This window comes from Nipponia nippon, unplaced genomic scaffold, assembly GCF_047370975.1.
Source record: "Nipponia nippon isolate SJK-2023a ecotype South Korea unplaced genomic scaffold, ASM4737097v1 scaffold_6, whole genome shotgun sequence".
NCBI classification, from domain to species: Eukaryota; Metazoa; Chordata; class Aves; order Pelecaniformes; family Threskiornithidae; genus Nipponia; species Nipponia nippon.
In genome coordinates, this window is record NW_028262380.1 from 65971339 (window position 1) to 65990652 (window position 19314).

A 19314-nucleotide genomic window follows, 5' to 3' on the forward strand; every position below is an offset into this window, starting at 1 on the left:
GTCGTTCTGCGTTTTATGGGGTTGGCACACAGCCTTGCAGAGGGAGAATAACTTACATCTCTGCTCTTTCCTGTAATGAAGAAAGGCCCTGGAATTTCAGAGAGAGAAGCAGGTGATGAAAGAGAGCTAGATGTCCTGGGAGTGAGTGCTCCTTAGATGGGTCCAACTTCCTGCCACCAACTTCTCGAGATGACCGGCCCTTCCTGTTAGAGGCTTGCAAAGTTGTTTTGTAGTATTTTGCATCCTGTTAGGAGCAAAGCATGTGCCCTTTCTCCTTTCTTTGTAGCGAAGACATGGATTTACTTAATTAGTTTCTGAACCTATTTATTGAGCCTGAGGCAAGTGTATGTGTAGGATAGTCTTATTAATACAGTCTAGTGGCTTATTTTGACTAGACTGGTCTGTATTTAAAATAACTATTCTTAAACCAAATATGCCTGTGGGTCTATACTGTATAAAACGAGACTCATATGATCACTTACATTTGCTAGTTGATTTGCTTTTCCCTGATGATTAAGATCATAAGAACTGTGAACCTATGAGCAAATGTAAAAACTATCCCTAGAAATGTATTTGCAACAGTTCATTTGCTTTCTGTATGAAAGCTTTTACTTGGCTTTGACATTTGGTTGCACCTGTTTTTTTAACCTTGCCTCTCCTGGGAACTACTCAGTGTTTGAGTATTTAAAATGTTTCAGTGAAAGTCTGCTTTACACAGGAATGGCAGAAGCAAGTCCTTTTGACTTTGAGTTAACAAATAAAGTCTTTTGCTTTCGAAGTCATCTTTATATATACACCATTGTAAGCTTGCTTTTTGTTGTGTATATAGCCAATGTGTAATAATGGCATGTAGTTCTTCCTTTGAGCTTTAGTCGAAAAACTTTAAGAACAATAGTAAACTGCAAAAATCTGAAATCTGGAAATTCTGACATAAAGTTCTCATATCAGTCTTATTCCTTGCATGAAGTTGGTTCATAGACACTGCAAGGAAGTGGTAACATCATGATAAGAGTTTAGAGGGCTTTAGAAAACTGTATTTCATAAAAGCCTTAGTAGAACCTTAGTAGAACCTCACTGGTTGGGCATTTTGCTAATACAGTGATAAAACACATTACTATTTTGTAGTCTGAAGTGGAGGAAAGATAACTTTACTTAGAATTGTGCCCTCTTCATGCAAAAAATGCCTTTTATTTTTCTTTATATGAAAATGCATGCTATGCTAATAACAACTGTTAATTTGCATTTCATGTATCTTCTTTTTTTGTAGATGGGCCGCGGCCTACTCAAAAAGAGATTTTATCTCTGCGAGCATTCTTGTTGATGTTCATTAAACAGCTAGTGATGAAGGTAGGATAACTTTAAATTATTGATAGGATACCTAAGTTTCCTTTCATAAAGAAATGCACTTTAATATAGCATTTTTTTCTACGTGTGTTGAATTTTGTAAACAAATAAGTAAATAGAAATACCATGTAAGGTGCGTCTTTTTATTGTGGCTCTTGCCACAGACGGCAGTGCTAAAGATGCATTTTTCTCCCTTTTAAGCTGTTTTTATCAAAAGTAGAGCTGTTAAATCATTAACTAAGAAACGTTTGCTACTGGGGAAATAACTATTTGATTCCATGTTTTGTTTTTGACAAGAAAAATACCACCTGCATCAGAAGAAGTGGTTAAAGACTAAAGAGCAACATTTGACATTATATGCTGTGGGACAGAGGAGGATAAGAAAGACTATCAATAAGTTTCACAACTGTTTGTTAGGCATTAGAGGAATACTGAAATTCGGCAGTTCTACTGCCTATAGACTCTTCTTAACCCTTTCCTCTTGTAAGCTCTGATCTCTCCTCTCCCTTCTGTAGATTGTCTTTTCTGTGTTTGAATCTAGCTCCCTTTCCCTTCTTCCTCTGCGTTGCTAAGGGACCGGTATGCTCTCTGTGCTGCTACCCTTAGCCCCAGCAGTATGGAGGAGTAACTACCAGAAAAGTTCTGCTCTTGACTCTTGTACTCTTTCTTTAAATTGGATGTTCTGCAATTGAAGTATCAGGGACAATTTAGCTATCAAACTCTAAAAGACTTTCATTAAGTGTTAGCTTCATTTTTTTTTTTTTTCTTTTTAAATTTCTGTTAGAGATTTATAACTTGAACAGTTTTGCGTAGAGTTTCACTGGGACAGTAAAAACCATGTCCATCATAAAAGGTTGATTCTTCTGCAGATTTTCTATTTGTACACAGTGGTGCAAAATCTTTTCAGGAAATGAGATACTTGCTTTAAAAAGTAAAAGCTATAGAAATGAAGAAGTCTGCTTTTCCCTTCCCTCACCCTGTTCTTGGAAACCGTTGGGTTTTATTTTCCCTAAAAAGACCTCAAGGCATATTCCTGACATGGATGACATAAATGGTTTAAATTTCTGCAAAGTTGATAGCGACTGAAGATAGGATTCTGTAGTGGAAAATAAGAAGCAAACTCAGCTATAGGCATAGCTAACAGGCTTTTAATTAAACATCCAGGTCTACTTTTGAATGCTCTTTGCCACCTTTAATTTAATTTTTCTATTAATAGGAATCTCTCAGTTCAAATGATCTATATCAATTAACATGTGTTACTCTTAACAATTTCATGTACTATATTATTATCTAGCTTATTTTTATGCCTGTATTGGAGTTGTTGTCTTAATGCACTTTTATAACCTTCAGTGGGTATTTTTTTGGGTGGGGAAAAAGCTACCTTCCATCTATGAAGCTATTACAGTACCAAGTGAAAACAAATTTGTCTTGTGGGGCTTGCTCTGTATATAACCGTGGCTTGTAATAATGCTCTTTTGGGAACTGTACTTTTGTACTTGAAAGATGATAGTTAAAACCTGATTGTTTTTAAAGGACTATGGAATAAAAGAAGACGAATTGCAGGCTATCCTCAATTATCTGCTCACTATACATGAGGTAATTTTTAATTTGGGGGGTGTGCGGGACAGGGAGAGAGGTACTACTTCTGCTGTTTGTGACCACCAAATATCTGAATATTTTCAAATATTACCTTCTTTATGCCACAAGATGGCTCTGTAGGGGAAGTAGCAAACATTGTCCAACTCTTTAGTGTAGTGTGCTGAATTGCCAATATTCTTGCAGTGATTTAAGCACTATGTTCAATGTTAGATTGAAGTTCATTAAGCCAGTAAGTCAAAATGGTTTCTTATGTTGTTCTGCAAACCGATTTACCAAGCAGAAAAACAGATGGTGAGGCTGACTTTAAAAAGAAAAAAAAAAAAGACAAACCCTTTTTTTTATGCTGCCTAAGTAGTATTTTTTTGTTTTGTTTTTCTCTCCTTTTTATTTTGCTTCTTAAATAAAGCAATAAAATGGAAAACATGCATTAAAAAATAAAGATGTATGTTAATGGCATCTAAGAGAAGCATATAAACTTAATTGGGAGAAAATGTTGGTTACCACTGATACATCTGCATCTTCATATTTTAGTACCAGGAAAAGGCACTTTATGCCAGATGCAACATCAAAGACAAGGGAAATGGGGACATAAATCTAACTGATCTCATCTCTATAAGGGTGCTTGAAATGGGTAAAATAAGGAATTAATTGAACTTCAAGCAGTATGGATTTTTTTCTTTTTTTGTTTACACCTATATTTTCCTTTTATTCTCTGTGCTGGTTACTACTACTTGGTAGTACCATGGTCAAGCAATTTAAGTCGTTCTACTTTATGTGGAGATGTAAAAAATAAGTCTCTTGGTAACATGTAAGAGTAAACCAAAATAGCAGAAGCTTTATATAACCTTCAGATGAGGAGGTGGTATTTTAACTATTTTAGCAGTTTGCATGGTCAAGTCTAAAAGATTCATGAATGCTGAATCCCACAGAATTAGGTATCTAGTTGTAAATTCAGAAAACATCAACAAAAAAAGTAAAATTCAGCCTTCTCATAGAGCTCATTCATCAGTGATAGTGTCTGTAATGTAAGCCGGTGATATCATCAGGTGAACACAGTAGTTCAGGGGGTGTAAAACTGGTTTTCTAATAGAGAAAGAATCAGACTATTCGTTCAAAAGTGTTTGGTTGTTTTTTTTTCCTTTTTTAAATAAGCTCTCATTTTAATACCACAAAGAATGGGAAAAAAAGACAGTTGCATTTTGCTACTTCATGGGTTATTTTTAGTTATAATTAGCTTGAAACAAATTAATAAACTGTAGTTCAGAGTGCTTTAGACTGGTAGTATGGAAAACGTTACTGAGCAGCTTGAATGTTAAATTTAAAAAAGCATTTTAAATGTTGTCTGTGGCAGGTGGTGGTATGTTGTTGGTTGTTGTGGGTTGTTTTGTTGTTTGTTTTTGTTTTTTTTTTTTTCCCCTTGGGCAGACATTTGTTAGTAGAGATTTTGCATTAAACACCACCCTGTGCCCCAGAAAATGTGCAGCAGTTTATTTCTAGCTCCTGTGCAGTAAAAGGGGGGGAAACATACATGCAAACAGATGAGCATGGGTGTGGAAGGAAATAGCAGAGTCCAATAGTCCGTTCCCTGTGAAAGGCTTACATCCCAGACACAGATGTATCACTTTTCGCTCTAAAAAATAAAGTGGGTTTTTTTGGGTAATATTTACTCCTGCACTTGCCTTCCAGATCTGTAGCTCTTTTGATCCTGGCCTAATTGTTTTGGTCCTTGGTTTACTATTACTTTCCAGATCATTTTGAAATGTTTTGTAGTGGTTCTTTTAACCAAAACAATGTTCTAGTCTACATGCATTTTCAATTCAAATTTGTAACTTTTATTCAACAGGATGACAATCTAATGGATGTCTTGCAGTTGCTTGTTGCTCTGATGTCAGAGCATCCCAGTTCTATGATCCCTGCTTTTGATCAGAGGAATGGATTACAGTAAGTTTGAATTTTGTAAGTGGGCAAAAGGAAATAGTATTTTGACCATGCTGTTGCTTGCTAGAATTCCCGTGAAATTTGAAAGGTCCTCCTCAGCGTACGCGTTGCAATCTTAGACTCCTCATATTGGGAGATTTTTGTGTCCAGGTGTTCTTTTGACAAGAGGTGATGTTGGATTTATTATCAATGAGGTCTTTTTTTTCTAATGTTTCCAAGCTGTCAGTCATGCTTAAACAGGTAGTGATCAATTTCAGTTAGTCTATACATCGATGTTAAGTCTTCATCTACTAGCGCTTAATCTTCAGCCTCTTGTTCTTACACATGTTTTAGAACTGAAAGTGAGCTGACAAAAATTGGTTCAGATTTCTTCTGATCTTTGGTAGCTTTCTTTCCTTTTTAACATGTACAGCGTGATGGGACTTTTGCAGAAGAAACCTTTTATTTGTTTAAATTTAGCACTTTGTGGTATGGATTGTCTTTTTTTGCAACAAACAGAAAAATATTGTTTAACTCTATTGTGAGAGAAAAGTAGGGAAAGTAGCAAATTCTACTAACAGTAAAAGCACAAGAGAAGATCTGCTAGAAAAAGGCTAAGTTATGACTCTGATTTTGTGTTGTGGCTCTCAGAGGGTGGTCGCGTTATTGAACTTTCCTAATTTAAAATGAACCTGCCTGGACATAGTGGGGAAAAAATTGGAACAGGCAAACGAATGTAAGAACTATTCCTAGAAGGGTATGTGGAGTAGTAATTCTCTTGCTGTGTAAAGGCAGAGTCTCATTTCATACATTTTGTTGCACCTATTGGTTAACCCCTATTTATACATATATTTTTTTTCAGTCGCCCTTTCTCAAGAGACAACATCCAGGCACGTTCATAATTGTTTTCTCCCCTTTTAGTGCTAGGCTGATTTTTTTTTTTTTTTTCTTCCCATTTTCTTCAGCTTTGACTTCATTTGTATGGTAATGTGTTATGCTATGGGAAACTAATAAAAACTCTATATAATAAAGTATTTGAATGTCATGTTGGGTCTCCAATGCAATATGTTTGTTTTTATTTAACAACCGACAGTAGACATTTTCTTTTTTATTAACTAGTATATGGGCAAGTCAGTATGAATAGTGAGTCCACAATGAGAAATCACTTTGTTTTCCCGTCTCATTTGTTACACTCCTTGCTCCTGCATTCTCTCCAGTCACTTAGCGGGTTGTTTGTATGCTTATTGATACATCTACTTTTCTGCAATTAAAACACCATATTCTTTAAATTTGGAAATAATTTTGCAAAACTTTATAAATATTTGGAGTTTTAAAATTATTAAAATTTTAAAACTAACCAATCTACTGAAGGAATAATAAGTGTAAGGAAATATTTTTTTTCCTATGCAATTAGGTAACCCTCATCCTGTTCTGTTAAGACAAGCAGGGAAATGGATTATATTGCTTGAATGAACATCGTATCGTGGGCTTGCTCGTTTGTTTGATTCTATAGTTGCTGTGGCTGCAGCTTTCTCCAGGATAAGTTATTTGTTATAGATAACTGTTTTTTAATCACTCCTGGGTTCTCACTTAAATTCTATTATAAAACTAGATTTTTTTTTTGTCTTAGTTTAGGTGTCCTGGGTAATATTTTTAGGTACGTAAAAGTGAAGAAATATATAATTAGTGATGAGTGCTCAGTTATATATAGATAAGGCCTAAAAACTTGAATAAGTCCTTTGAACTCTTTACAACTGTCTGATCTAAAATGCGATATTGTAACGTGGGATGTTTTTGGAAAGACTCAAGAATCATTGAACTTAGATTTTTTTATTTTTTTTTCCCCTTCCCCCTAATAGTGATACAAATTTCCTCAAAAATTTACTCAGAAAATATTCACAGTAAAGGCTGAATACTGTGCCTTCTGTTCCAATATAATTTCATGGAGCATTAGGAAATTAATCTTTTTTTCAGAGAGAGCTTAGTAGTCCGTGTAGGTATAAGCTAAATCATAGTTCGCAAATTCAAAGATCTGTCCAATACAGTGAATGACAGCCCAACTGAAATCAGATACTGACATGGTCATAAGCACTGTACTGTCTAAAAAGTAAGCAATGAATGAAATTAGATGTAACTGATAAATACCTTTAGATGTCTTATGTTTTTATTGGAGATTTAAAAGGATCAAAAACTTGCATTTGTTATTCTTCACATTGACAGAAGGCCAATATTAGAATTTTTCACTGTGTAAATAAACAATTTAATAAAAGAATAAGCTTTAATGTACTGCAAATAAATGTTTGAGAAGTTAAGACTAAATACTAGTCCAATTTCTTTTTATTCGGGGGAAGGCATAGATGCAGGTGATGAGATCTGTGCAGTATTACGGATGGAACTGGTAATGTCAAATATATGTAAGGTTACTGGACACTTCCCACTGTAAGACTGTACTTCCAATTGTTTATTAATTTACCAGACTTTCATCAGTTACATTGACACTTTCCTTGCTGTGTTTGTTACACACTCTCATTTTCTTTCTTGGGAAAACTTCAGCTAGAACTGTTCAGCCTAGTTAAGTCTAGTACTTTGCTACAGACACACCCCTTGTTCCCTTCAGCTTTCTTCTTAAACCTTCCTAGTGGAGAATCGTAAGCGGATGTAGAGCATAATCATAAGGAGGTGAAGAGCAGAAACCAATGTAGGTGAAACGAGAAGAATGCCTCCTGACTTGGTGTCTTCCTCTATCCCTCCTGAGGGAGCAACAGCTCACGCAGATGTCAAATACTAGTGCTAGTAATAAATCCCCCTCCGTACGTGGCTATACCTATCCAGCCACTTTTATAGTAAAACAATTGCTTGCGTGGTTTTCTGGATAAAATGTCAGATTACGACGAGTCTCAATATATGCATTGCAGCAACTTGTCACAGCATGTTTTATGTGTTGATATTTGGGAGATATTTAAATTCGATTAAAAATCTCTAAATGTAATTCTAAAATGTGAAATCACAAACTATTGTGCCATTAACAGAAATGTCATGCTTGTTTTTTAGTCTTATAAACAGTCGTTCTTTTAAATTAGGCTCAGATAGAAATTTATTTGCAGTCTACTGCTGTTAATTTGTCATTCCAAAAATTGCTGTGTGTTTCAACTATTTTAGGAAGCCTTGTGTTTTCTTCACTTAGGGTTGTCTACAAGCTTTTAGCATCACAAAGTGAAGGCATCAGGGTGCAAGCTCTAAAAGTGATGGGATATTTCTTAAAGCATCTCGCTCCAAAGTAAGTACTGGTTTAGGTCTTAAAACACCACCCCTCCAAAAGAAGGAAAGAAAGGTAGGCTGTGACACATACATACTGTATATTATTGTGTGTATGTATTATTTGGGGGGGGTGTGTGTATACACACGTTTGTACGTAAAGTAAGAAAAGCTCTATTGGAAGTTAATCGCTAAATGTGCTTCACTGAATGGGAGCTACTGTTCTTCAAGTACCCTTCAATTTGTAATTGATACATTTCTGATGTGGTGGAATGACTTGTTATTGGCAACTAGTGTCCAGGCATTATTACTTCCTTATCGAGTTCATTTAATACCTACTTGCAGTATGGCTGCCTGCTTTTTAAAGTGGTCTTTTTCCACGGAAATCGGTAGGAAGAATTAGACTGGTGATATTGAACCCTGTCTTTCTTACTGAGAACTGGATTTAATATGTCTCAAGTTGACTACAACAGTAGATAACTATTGAGATCGCTGTCCATGGTTGTATTTTTGAGTGAAATGAGGACAAAGATGCCCTTTCCTTGTGTTTATCAAGAAATCCCTAAGGGTGTGTTTCAGCATTTTGCGCCCTTGGGTGAGTGGACTGCATTTATGGCAGAAAGTTAGCTGTCTTCTGTCTGTCTTCAGGGAATGACTTGTCCTTTCAGAATTTGAATCCTTGCCCTTTTCCTTAACCAAAAGTGAAAGACCTAAGGAACAAAAAAGGAGAAGATGTTTCCAGTGATTCCATATTTCTTAAGGCATACTTTTTAAACTTTTTCTTTTCCCCTAAAGCAAGTTGGATACATACATTTATTTTATCTTTCTGTATTGTTTTAGGAGAAAAGCTGAAGTCATGCTTGGATATGGATTGTTCTCTTTGCTGGCTGAAAGGCTGATGCTTCAGACAAGCTTAATCACCATGACCACATACAATGTCCTATTTGAGGTAGTAATATACTGTAGTTAGGATCCAATCTTCCTAATTACTTGTAAGACATTGTTAGAAAATTGCTTACATATTTGTGCTGATATGTTCCAGATGACATTAAACCTTAGTGTGATGCAGCTGAGTGCTGCTTTTTTTTTTTACAAAGCTCACTACTTGAGATTTCCCCCCACCCCCTTTAACTTGGTTATGCTCATTATGAACAATTCTAGATAATGAGTAACCTGAATGTCTCAAGCAGACACTCAGATATATGTGAAATTTTATTATAGCGATGATCTTGCCTTATGATGATTGTTATGGTTAGATTCAGATTTCTCTTCCAGTGTATTTAAAATAAGTGTGTGCTTAAGAGAAAACAAAAAAAAATTAGAGTAAAATTTTAGGAACAGGATGAAATAAATTATCAAGAAAGAGAACAAGTGGGTTTTTTGGATAACTTTTAGAACCATGGTGAAATAATGATGGTGCTGTATGAAGGATGTATCCAACTATTTTTCAGTAAGCTGTCTTTATGAACATTGATATGGCATCTTCTTCTTTCTTGCTAGATTCTGACTGAACAGATTTGCACTCAAGTGATACATAAACAACATCCTGACCCAGATTCAACAGTGAAGATACAAAATCCTCGTAAGAATGATATACGTTTCTAAGTGCTACCATAAGAAAAGTCTGCCCTAAAAAGAAAAACATGAGAAAGCTTGTTAATTACATCCACCAGTCTTAATTCTGATCTCAGTTTTCAGTTTTACATAGTCTTTCATACAAAAGGAAAGCTAATGTGCATTTAGCTGGAGTTATTTAGGAAGTATGTCTATAGCTTTTTGAGAGACATTTTATGTGTCTAAATGTGTATGTAGTTCATAACTCACCCTTTTTGGCTGTGCGGTCGTGTTATGAAATGGATTTTCAAGACTTGCATGCACAGGATACTTTGATTTAATACATATTAAGGTTCCAGCAAAATTCTGATTGCATTATTTAGTGATGTCAGACTAAATTACCTGAAATATGGAAACAGCCTTCATCTTAAATTACATTCAGTACGACAACGCTAGATGGCAAGTAGGAGAAATGTATCTGCTCACTGTTTTGGTTAGCTTACTTTATGGGAAATATCTTGATATGAAACTTTAGATGTCTTTTGAACTAAGAGAAAATACTTATCTCTTTTCCTGAATTATACGCATTACTAATGTGCTCTGTATATAATACAATGGACTTATGATAGCTTTGGGAGTTCGTTTTTTTCTGGAGAAATAATAGATTTTTTCACTTTCATAGCTGCTTTGTCATTAAATGCAGGTCATAGTTGTGGGTTTGCTTCATGTGGAAAGTGGGGGAAGAGAAAGGAAAGCAAAGCAGATACAGAGGAAAGAAATCTGGTTGCAGTATGCCATTTGCCTTCTGGTAAATCTGTATGAAGCAAGAGATGTGAGGAGATCTCTGTTACTCTCTCAAGATTTTTGAAGTTGGCAGTCACTGCTGTGGTTAATACAAATATATTTGTAGTGTGAGGTATGAGTCTGGAATTATCTAGGTCTAGTAGGAAGAGTGACTTCTAGAGTACCTTCTCAAGATCAGTGCTAATATTATCAAAGAAGGAATTTCTCTTTCTAAAGAAATTGTACAAGGTGAACTGAAACTATCACAGTGACCGTGTTCAAATTGCACCGTAATTTATTTACAAAATTAACTTTTTTTTAAAGTAACAAGAACAGTGACTGTGCCACTGCTTCAAAAAGTGGAAAGTACCCACAGTTTTGACTGTCCCCTAAAAATAAAGAAAACATTATGCTCATAAGAGATGAAATTTTATATTGGGAAGGTTTTGTCCCCTTTCTCAAACTTTTTATTATAACAGAATTCGTTAAGTGTAATCAGAAGTTATTCACATTCTTTGAAAATTCAGTGTTATAAAGGTAGAGCAAAATCTATGCGTTTTTCTCATATATTGATTTTATAATGGATGCATTGTTTTATGTGAACTTGCTTAGAAAAAGGTTCTGACAGATTCTCATAGCTTGTCATTTGTCATGCAGTAACATTTGTGTTGCTTAAACCTGATAATTTAAAAAAACTTCAGAATAATTTAACTTAGATTCCATTTTCTTCAGCTGCATAGGCCTGCAAATCCCCCTGATGGTGACCAGGTTTGAAAAGTCTTGGATGAAGGGATTTGTATTAGTTAAACCTTCTACTCAAATAGAGATGTGCTTTTTCTCAGTATAAAACTTTTTTACATAGCGTGACTTTTCTTGTACAAACAATATTGGAAGATGTCCTGTATTTTATGCTGTGCTTAGTACTAATATTTTGTTGCTCATGAACTGTTTTACAGAGATTTTGAAGGTTATTGCAACCCTGCTACGTAATTCTCCACAGTGTCCGGAAACTCTGGAGGTTCGGCGAGCCTTTCTCTCAGATATGATTAAACTTTTTAATAACAGCAGAGAGAATAGGAGGTAAGATAGCTTGCTATATGCACATGTATACGAAGTAAGTAACAACGTTTCCTAGTAAATTAGACTCATTAAGCAGATACAGCTTCGTTGCTGTTCAGCAAATTCTATACTCTAGTACTGTCTTCAATATGTAAAATTAGAGAAGCTTGCACATAGCAATTGTCTTAAACATGTTGAATTCCTGACTTAGCTGCTGTATATTTGTAAGATATATTTTGAAATTTGATTAAATAGCATGTGTGTATTTTGCAGGAGTTTGTTGCAGTGCTCCGTCTGGCAGGAGTGGATGCTTTCCCTTTGCTGTTTTAATCCGAAGACTTCTGAGGAACAGAAGATAACCGAGATGGTGTATACCATATTTCGAATTTTGCTCTACCATGCAATCAAATATGAGTGGGGTGGCTGGCGTGTTTGGGTGGATACACTGTCGATCACACATTCAAAGGTGAGTGTCTGAAGTAGTTGGGAAATTTTGTTTGTGTAATTAGATTTAGAGCCTTAAAGTGCTGTGTCATACAGTGAGATAGTCTTGAACTGAAGGTCAATAGTTGAATAAAAGCCCAGTGTTTATATCTGTTACTGGGCATAACTTTCAAATATTTGACCATTAAGTATTAATTTCGTTGTTTGAACACAAATCTTTTTCAGTTGTTGCTCAAATTGTGATAGTATTAGTTTATACTGAAAATGGCACATATTTTAAAAAATGAGATAATCATATTTCAGGAGCATTTCTGAAAAATTTTAGTGCTGGTTTTGGTTTTTAATAATGGCATGAACACAAGGTGGCGCACCATATCTATTCATAAACAAAAATACCTTTCAGTAACATCAAAAGACTGTAAAACAAACCAGTAAAAAGCAAAGAAATCAAAGTTAAGACAGATGCTTCAGCTGTTAAGCTGTCATGGAATACAGGATGAGAACGCAAATCCTTGCAGTATGAAGGAGACTATTGCCCTTCATTATTCTTCTGTCTGATTTTTTGTTGTTGTTACAAACAGAATTATATCATAAAAGTTACTAGTGGATCTTCGAACAAGGCGCAGTAGTATAAAAGATAACTGCCCGGCCTTATTCTGAACAAAAGAGTGAGGCCAGTGTGGGCCTCGTAATTATTCTGGCTCATCAGAAACATTTACCCAAGATGAATTAAATTATAAATTGTGTATTTCTAAGTGTGTGCAACTTAACCATGTGAAAAGGAGGTCTGTGAATCCTAAAGATCACTTTATGATTCTAAGCAATTGTTAGCATTTCTGAGGTCCTTGATTTTGTATGAGTTTTTCTTAAAAAAAGTCAGTGTCTGCAGACAATAAGAATACTGTTATTTTGCAGCTCTGTTTATCACATCCATAGCTCGATGGTGGATTATTGGGCTATGGGGAGACAAATGTAGAAGTCTATATCATTGAGTGAAATAATATCATTAAATAGTCACTTAGCTAAATGGAATCCAGGTGCAAAGAATCCAGGGCCAAATTTTAACCCTGACAGAGATCACATTTGAGTCGTTGAAATATCCTTAATCTTCTTTTGTGTCGGCTCTGTAGTCTTCAAAAAACCTGTTTCCTCTCTTTCCCCCAAGATGCAGAGGCTGTGGGTGGAGTAGATTGTACAATAGCAAGCTGTAGCCACAGTAAAGATCCCTAATGTGCTTTTATAGAAACTGGCGTAATTTAAAGCATTTCTGTGATTGCTGGGAATTGCTGGGGAACTGTCCCTAGGGAAAGATGGGGAGGTGAGTGAAGGAAGGCCACCTTTCTACCTCTGTTATACAGAGCTTTGGTGTATTGAATTTAAAAATTACCTAACACATTATCTTATAAGCTGTAGTTCTATTCTTAGACTCTTTTTGTAAGATAAGGTAATGTCGGAAATCTCATTTAGACAGCTTCTATGTCAAAATGGTAATATGGATTTTTGGTCATTATCTACAGTGACTTAATGTGGCTAATCAATGGTCTAGAGTCCAGAGAGGGAAACCCAAGATTTTATTGTGATGCCACGGCCAAATGTTAAGGAAAAACCCTGGTTTTAGAAAATACCACAAAAATTGAGGAGGTACAGATAATGTTACTTCCCCCCCCCCCCGGCTGTATGTTTTTGTGTAATACCATAGTAAATGAGAAAATGACATGCTTTGCTCTGCGCATTTCTCCTTTTTGGTTCCTGGCATGCTGGCATAGTGAGGTATCCTTGGCTGCGGAAGTAACTTCCTGTATCAGTTTTCCACAGTCTAACTTTGTTGGCTTTCCAGTCAATATGTAAGGACTGTTTGTTCTTCCAGCCTACCTCAGAGGAAGTTGAACAATGGCGAGGTTAGAAGTGTGTGAGTGTGGGCAGAGCTAGCAGCAGAGTGGTGGTGTAATTTTGAAGGAATCATAAAGGAGTTCAGTTTGTTTGGACGTTGGTGCTACTATTATCCAGTTCCAGAAGCCTGAACAAAAATGATTAAACAACAAAAGCGCCCAGAAACTAACTTAACAATAGTGATATGAATGACAATGCAATTATCAAGGATTTTAAAATTGGATTTTTTCACCTTTATTATGCATTTGCCATTTGAACATAGTACATGCAATTTATGCAACTAGCAATATCAAGCTAGATGATGTTTCATAACTATCTTTTAATTACATAAGCATAAATTAGGATAAATCACAATAAAAGCCCTTTGTGGTAAACCCTTACTAATCACTTGAAAATGTCCTTATAAACTGATATTAATATCTAATGATAATGAATTTTTAATCCCTCCAATTTTATTTATTTTGAAGGTTCTTGTATCCTGTTATACCAATATTGAGAGTCATATAGATTCACACATAACATAGAGAAGACATATTTCAGTGGGCAAATTGTTCGATGCTAAGTGCATCTCAGATATTTTTGATTTCTAGCAGGCTTTCAAAGTAATGTGGGAATTACGGGAACAAAAATATTTCCTTAACATTGCTAAGAGAATAACCAATTTGTGTTTTTATTATTTCATCTCTAATTGTATTGGGTTACTGCTTATTTTTCCTTTTTACAACCCTTTGCGTCATTCTTGCCACTAATTTATAACACCATTCTATGATAAAGAACTAGTATATAAAGGACTAGTGTTACAGAATTGGATAGGTTTTGCAGAGCTACACATCAAGATACATGCAGCTGCTATAAAAAGCCAAAGAAACTCAATTGCAATTTTATTGTCCAGTTTGATAGATTTCCTGCCACCTTTGTAGCAGGGAAGCTGTTTGTCACTGTAACCCTCTCCTCCAACAGCTGCACAACGTTTTATAAGCAGCAACGGCTTTTCTAGCATAATTGCACTACGCTGGTTTCTTGCACTCAAGATTTAGAAGGTGTGTGTACCCTCTTTAAAGCCAAATTTCTTAGTATTACTCATGTATTTTGCTCATTTCCATATTATATTTTTTGATGTTTTCCAAATATTAGCACAGTGTATACAAAGGTGTTTAATCTGTGGCTTCTAGTTTAATAAAAATGTTAATGAAAAAATTAAATCACAACTCCAGTTCATTCTAACGGGCCAGTGCTGAATTTATGAAAGCAACTAAGAACAACTGGTTTTTAAACATGGTAACCATGCTAGCTAGGCCTTAGATTTTATCTGTCTAGCCGTGTTACTTTGTAAAGAGGACCAATGATTTGGGGGTTAATAATGGGAAACAAGTAAAGAATGGTGGACAGCTTGCCTTTTTGACCTTCCAGCTTCCCCAAGTGTTAAACGAATGTAATGATTTACATAGTATAATATCGTCCTAAATTATCTGAATGTTTTAAACTACTGGGAAGAACTAACATTTGCTTATTTCGGGCCCTTAAATAGATTTTTCCTATTTAAAAGTTGCTTCATGTTACCATGTGATTCAGTTAAAGAGAAGAAATTTGGGTAAATTCAGATTTATTTTTTTTTTTTTTAGTAGCTCAAGAAATTTTCATTGAGTAAAACTCAGAAATGTTAATATGTATAAGCTACAGTTTTATTGCTGTATAAGTGGAAATTGCTGTATAATTGGAAAAATTTTGTTCACTGGTCTGGATGGGAAGAAGTATAATCTTAAAACTTTAGTACTGTGACTTTAACATACAGTGTATTTCTAAATAATTGTTAGTTTTCAGTCTAAGGAAGTACAGTTGTAATAAACATTGGTGAGTGTTAAGTAAATTTGTATGTTCTTTGGTGCCCTGCTCATTTAATGCAGGAGGTAAAAAAAAAAAAAGGTGTGCACAGCATTTCCATGTGTTACGTTTGTGTGATTTTCGTCCCTGTCAGATGAGGGAAAACTGGCAAAACCAGCAAAGATTAGGTGGTGGAGGAGTTAATATATGATGGCAATTTAAAAACTAATTTGCAGAGAAGTGAACATGGCTCAGTAGTTTTAGAAAGTAACAGGCCATCGGGATCTCTTGAGTCCAAATCCCATTGGCATTCATGAGTTATTGAGGACGGTTTTGTCTCCATTTTTTCTCCCTATCTTGAAGAAAGTAGCGTCTCCCACAGTGGTATGTGCAGGCATTTTGAAGTCTTCAGATGTTCTTCAGTCCTCTGAAAAGTGTGTCTGCGTTGCCCTGAGGGGAAGCAGAGGTAGCTAGCCAAGAGGGTCATTGCACTACTGTAGGTTTTTGGTTTTCAGTTGTGCGATGCCCAATGTATTGATGAAGCAAAGCTGGGGGAGATGAAAATTAAGTAGCACACTTGAAATACTTAAATATGGGGTTCATTTTTATGGTATAAATAGTTATTTATAAAAAACTATTGCTTATTCTAGATATAAAGGATTCTCAGGGAGGTCACCTGACTTAGGGAGAGCAGAAGGAACGTGGGGACTAGAACGTGCAGCCTCCTTTAAAGCTGTGTACCCTCCAAGATGTGTGGCTATGATGCAATCCTTCACCTGTTCTAGGTGTTTCCTTGTTACAGCTTCTTTTGTAGTAGGTGTGTGGGAAGGCTTTTCCTAATCAATGCTCTGAGGAGAAGAAAGTGTTTTCATTATTCAGCAGGCAGAATAGTCGAGAGAGGAGGGATCTGTACCACTGATGGGCTCTTATGCATGCAGCATGTGTGGTTTAATGGGGAGTTCCTCCATCTCGTTATTCACTCAGGTTGAGTGAGTGGAATGTCATGAATAAAGCTGCAGGATGCTAAAATTTCACTAATTCAAGCTGAAAGAAGAGTGTGAAATAGGGGATAGGAATAGAGTGAGCAAGTTAAACTGATAATTTATGAAGCAGAAAAGAACAGGATCAGCTGGGTAGAGGAAGCTGCACAGAAGCCTTAAAAGAAGAGTGTAATAGAGATTTGCTACTGGTTGAGAAGTGCCAGAGGTCTCAAAAAGAAGAAATGGGGAAACATTTGCAGCGGAAAGAACTGATGCATAAAGAGGCAAACAGCTATGAGAGAGTCTTCCTAAGCAGAGGTGACCTGAAGAGACAATGGCTTGTCCTCTGTATAACTTGGTATAAAAGTAGTTGCAAGATGGGGCCTGTGTCTGCAGCCTCAAGAATTGTTAGTGGCCTCCTTTGCTGTTGCTGCAGAGTTTGAGGCAAACCTCCTCCATACTTGCTGCTACCTGTGTTCAGGTTGTGGCTGGGCTGTGTCTGTGGGGACTGAATTGGGCCTCAGGGCCACGAGTTGAAATGATGGATGTGGAGTCTCTGCTACAGGGCTGCCAAGAACACACGGAGACATTGCAAAAGGATGGCCAAAGAGAGAAGTGCGCAAGACACATAGCTGGGTATTATGACAATGCAGAGTGGTAAACACTGAATTTAGTTAAACATATTTTTGTTATTAACTAAATATCAAGTGTGCACAAGGTGGAATTTGACAGTCTACTGAACTGTAGGAATGGTGACAGGGATTGGGAAATATATACCTTGAGAGGCTAATGTGCTCATGTCTTGCAATTTAAACAAATTAAAAGCAATGGTTGCATTAGTGAAAATGAACAAATACATGTTTGGTATGCTGTTTCAATTAGTTATTGTATGCTGATGTATCAGTAAGCTATACCTTGACTTGATTTGAAAATAAAACGCTTCCAACATACATAAAATTATCTCTCAGATAAGCAAAGACTTTTACGTATTATATTGACCAGTACTTGCTTTCTTATCCTAGAAATTATTTGCATGCGTATTTTTTTGCTCAAGCCGAGGAGAAAAAAAGGCAAAAGTATTGCTACTTAGATGAAAATGCAGGGTGCAGGAACATGAAAATGTCTTGATACAGTGGTTTTCTTTTTTTTTTTTTTTTTTTCCTTCCCCCACCCCCCTCTTATGTGTCAATGAATGCTTTTTTGGTGGAAGCTTAGACTCCTCCTAGAAACATCTCCTACGTAGTGTCCTGTGTAATATATGTTAATTTGCTTTTCTTAGCTTTCTTCTGTGTATTTCTTACTCAGTAATAAACCAGAGATTCCTCAGGTCAGTGGGTTGCAGACTGTAAGTCAGTGTATGGTACACACAGTACCTTTATCTTTCGCTTCACTGAATTGAAAATTAGGTTTGATATCTTCAAATATTGTTGCCTCCTGTCCAAATAAACCTGTTTTTGTTTGGAGATCAGTTTCCACTTTTGAACAGTTAGTGTTGCTAGAGGAGAAGTGGGAAAAATGTCAATAAATTCCTTGTTAAGATTTAAAAAGTTGTAACGCTTTCTGGAATTATGAAGAGTTTATTGACGGTGTCAGCAGCACAGGAGCTTGTTTGCACTGAGCAGACTCTATAAGGAAACAGCAGCACTATATAATTGTCTGACCTGTCTGGCAGACATTCCCTTCCTCTCTCCACTCTACAAAATTGCCCACCTGATAATGAAAAAAAGGACAAAATCTTAACGTATAGTTAAAATATTTTCCCTATGTTCTTTAGTGCAAATGTCAATCATCGTAACCTTTTTCATTGCTGTATGCTAATTTTTCTCCTTGGCAATTAGTAAATGTTGGATGTCAAATTAAGTTAAAATTAATGGCAGAGGCAAATGTTGCAGTTATTAGCTCACAAGTGTCTTTAACTAGTAGTGCGTAGAGATGCATTCCAAGCATTGCAAACAGCTATGGATTAACCATCAAATGATGGTGAAGATTAATGATTGGCCTTTTAGCTCACTAATTTAGAACAATTTCTAGTAATTAATTTTGTATTATCAGCTTTGCAGTTGCAAATGCCTTAAGGAAAATAAAAAATGACTTAAGTACATTTGAGGTTCTTCAAGCTAACAGTTGTCTTGTAAATTGTTGCATGCTTGCAGATCCTAATGTTTAATCTTTAATACCTTTATATGCTATCTCTGTCTACTTGTATTTAGTAATCATAATTTCTACTTCATTTTGCATTTTTGTTGATACTGCTTTTGTTAACCTTAGGTGTTTTCTTGTTAGGGTGTATTGTTTGGCTTTGTGAACTTGTGTGCTTCATAAATGCCATGTCATGCAACAGAAGTGTGGAGGAAGAATTGTGCAGTGTCTCCGTTATAGTACCACTATTTCTTGGTTTCCTGTCAAACCAAATTACAAATTAATATAGTGAGCAGAACTGTTTATACAGGCTTGTTGAAAAGTTGGGTTTTATAAAGCAGTATTTCTTAAACTTGTTTTCTTTTTTATATATAGATAAGAAAACCCTCAACTCGAAATGCATGTTTGAAAAATACTGTTTTAGGTAGTCTGCATAATTTTGTGCATTGCTATTTTAATGTGAATATTATTTAAAAGACAGTATTTAATACATTAAGTGACATGAATTCTTTCTCCTGTTTACGGTAGA

The 19314-nt window shown here is 35.7% G+C and overlaps 1 protein-coding gene across 5 annotated transcripts in view; it reads left to right on the plus strand.

Moving 5' to 3' along the window:
- The window catches only part of LRBA (LPS responsive beige-like anchor protein), a 415388-nt gene that overhangs the window by 57652 nt on the left and 338422 nt on the right, over positions 1–19314 (plus strand). For all 5 annotated transcript variants that reach the window (XM_087736323.1, XM_087736322.1, XM_087736324.1 and 2 more), the window contains exons 15-22: positions 1268–1347; positions 2878–2940; positions 4787–4884; positions 8045–8137; positions 8956–9064; positions 9616–9697; positions 11409–11532; positions 11785–11977. In XM_087736323.1, the coding sequence (XP_087592449.1) occupies positions 1268–1347; positions 2878–2940; positions 4787–4884; positions 8045–8137; positions 8956–9064; positions 9616–9697; positions 11409–11532; positions 11785–11977 (842 nt within the window). The remainder of the gene's footprint in view (positions 1–1267; positions 1348–2877; positions 2941–4786; positions 4885–8044; positions 8138–8955; positions 9065–9615; positions 9698–11408; positions 11533–11784; positions 11978–19314) is intronic.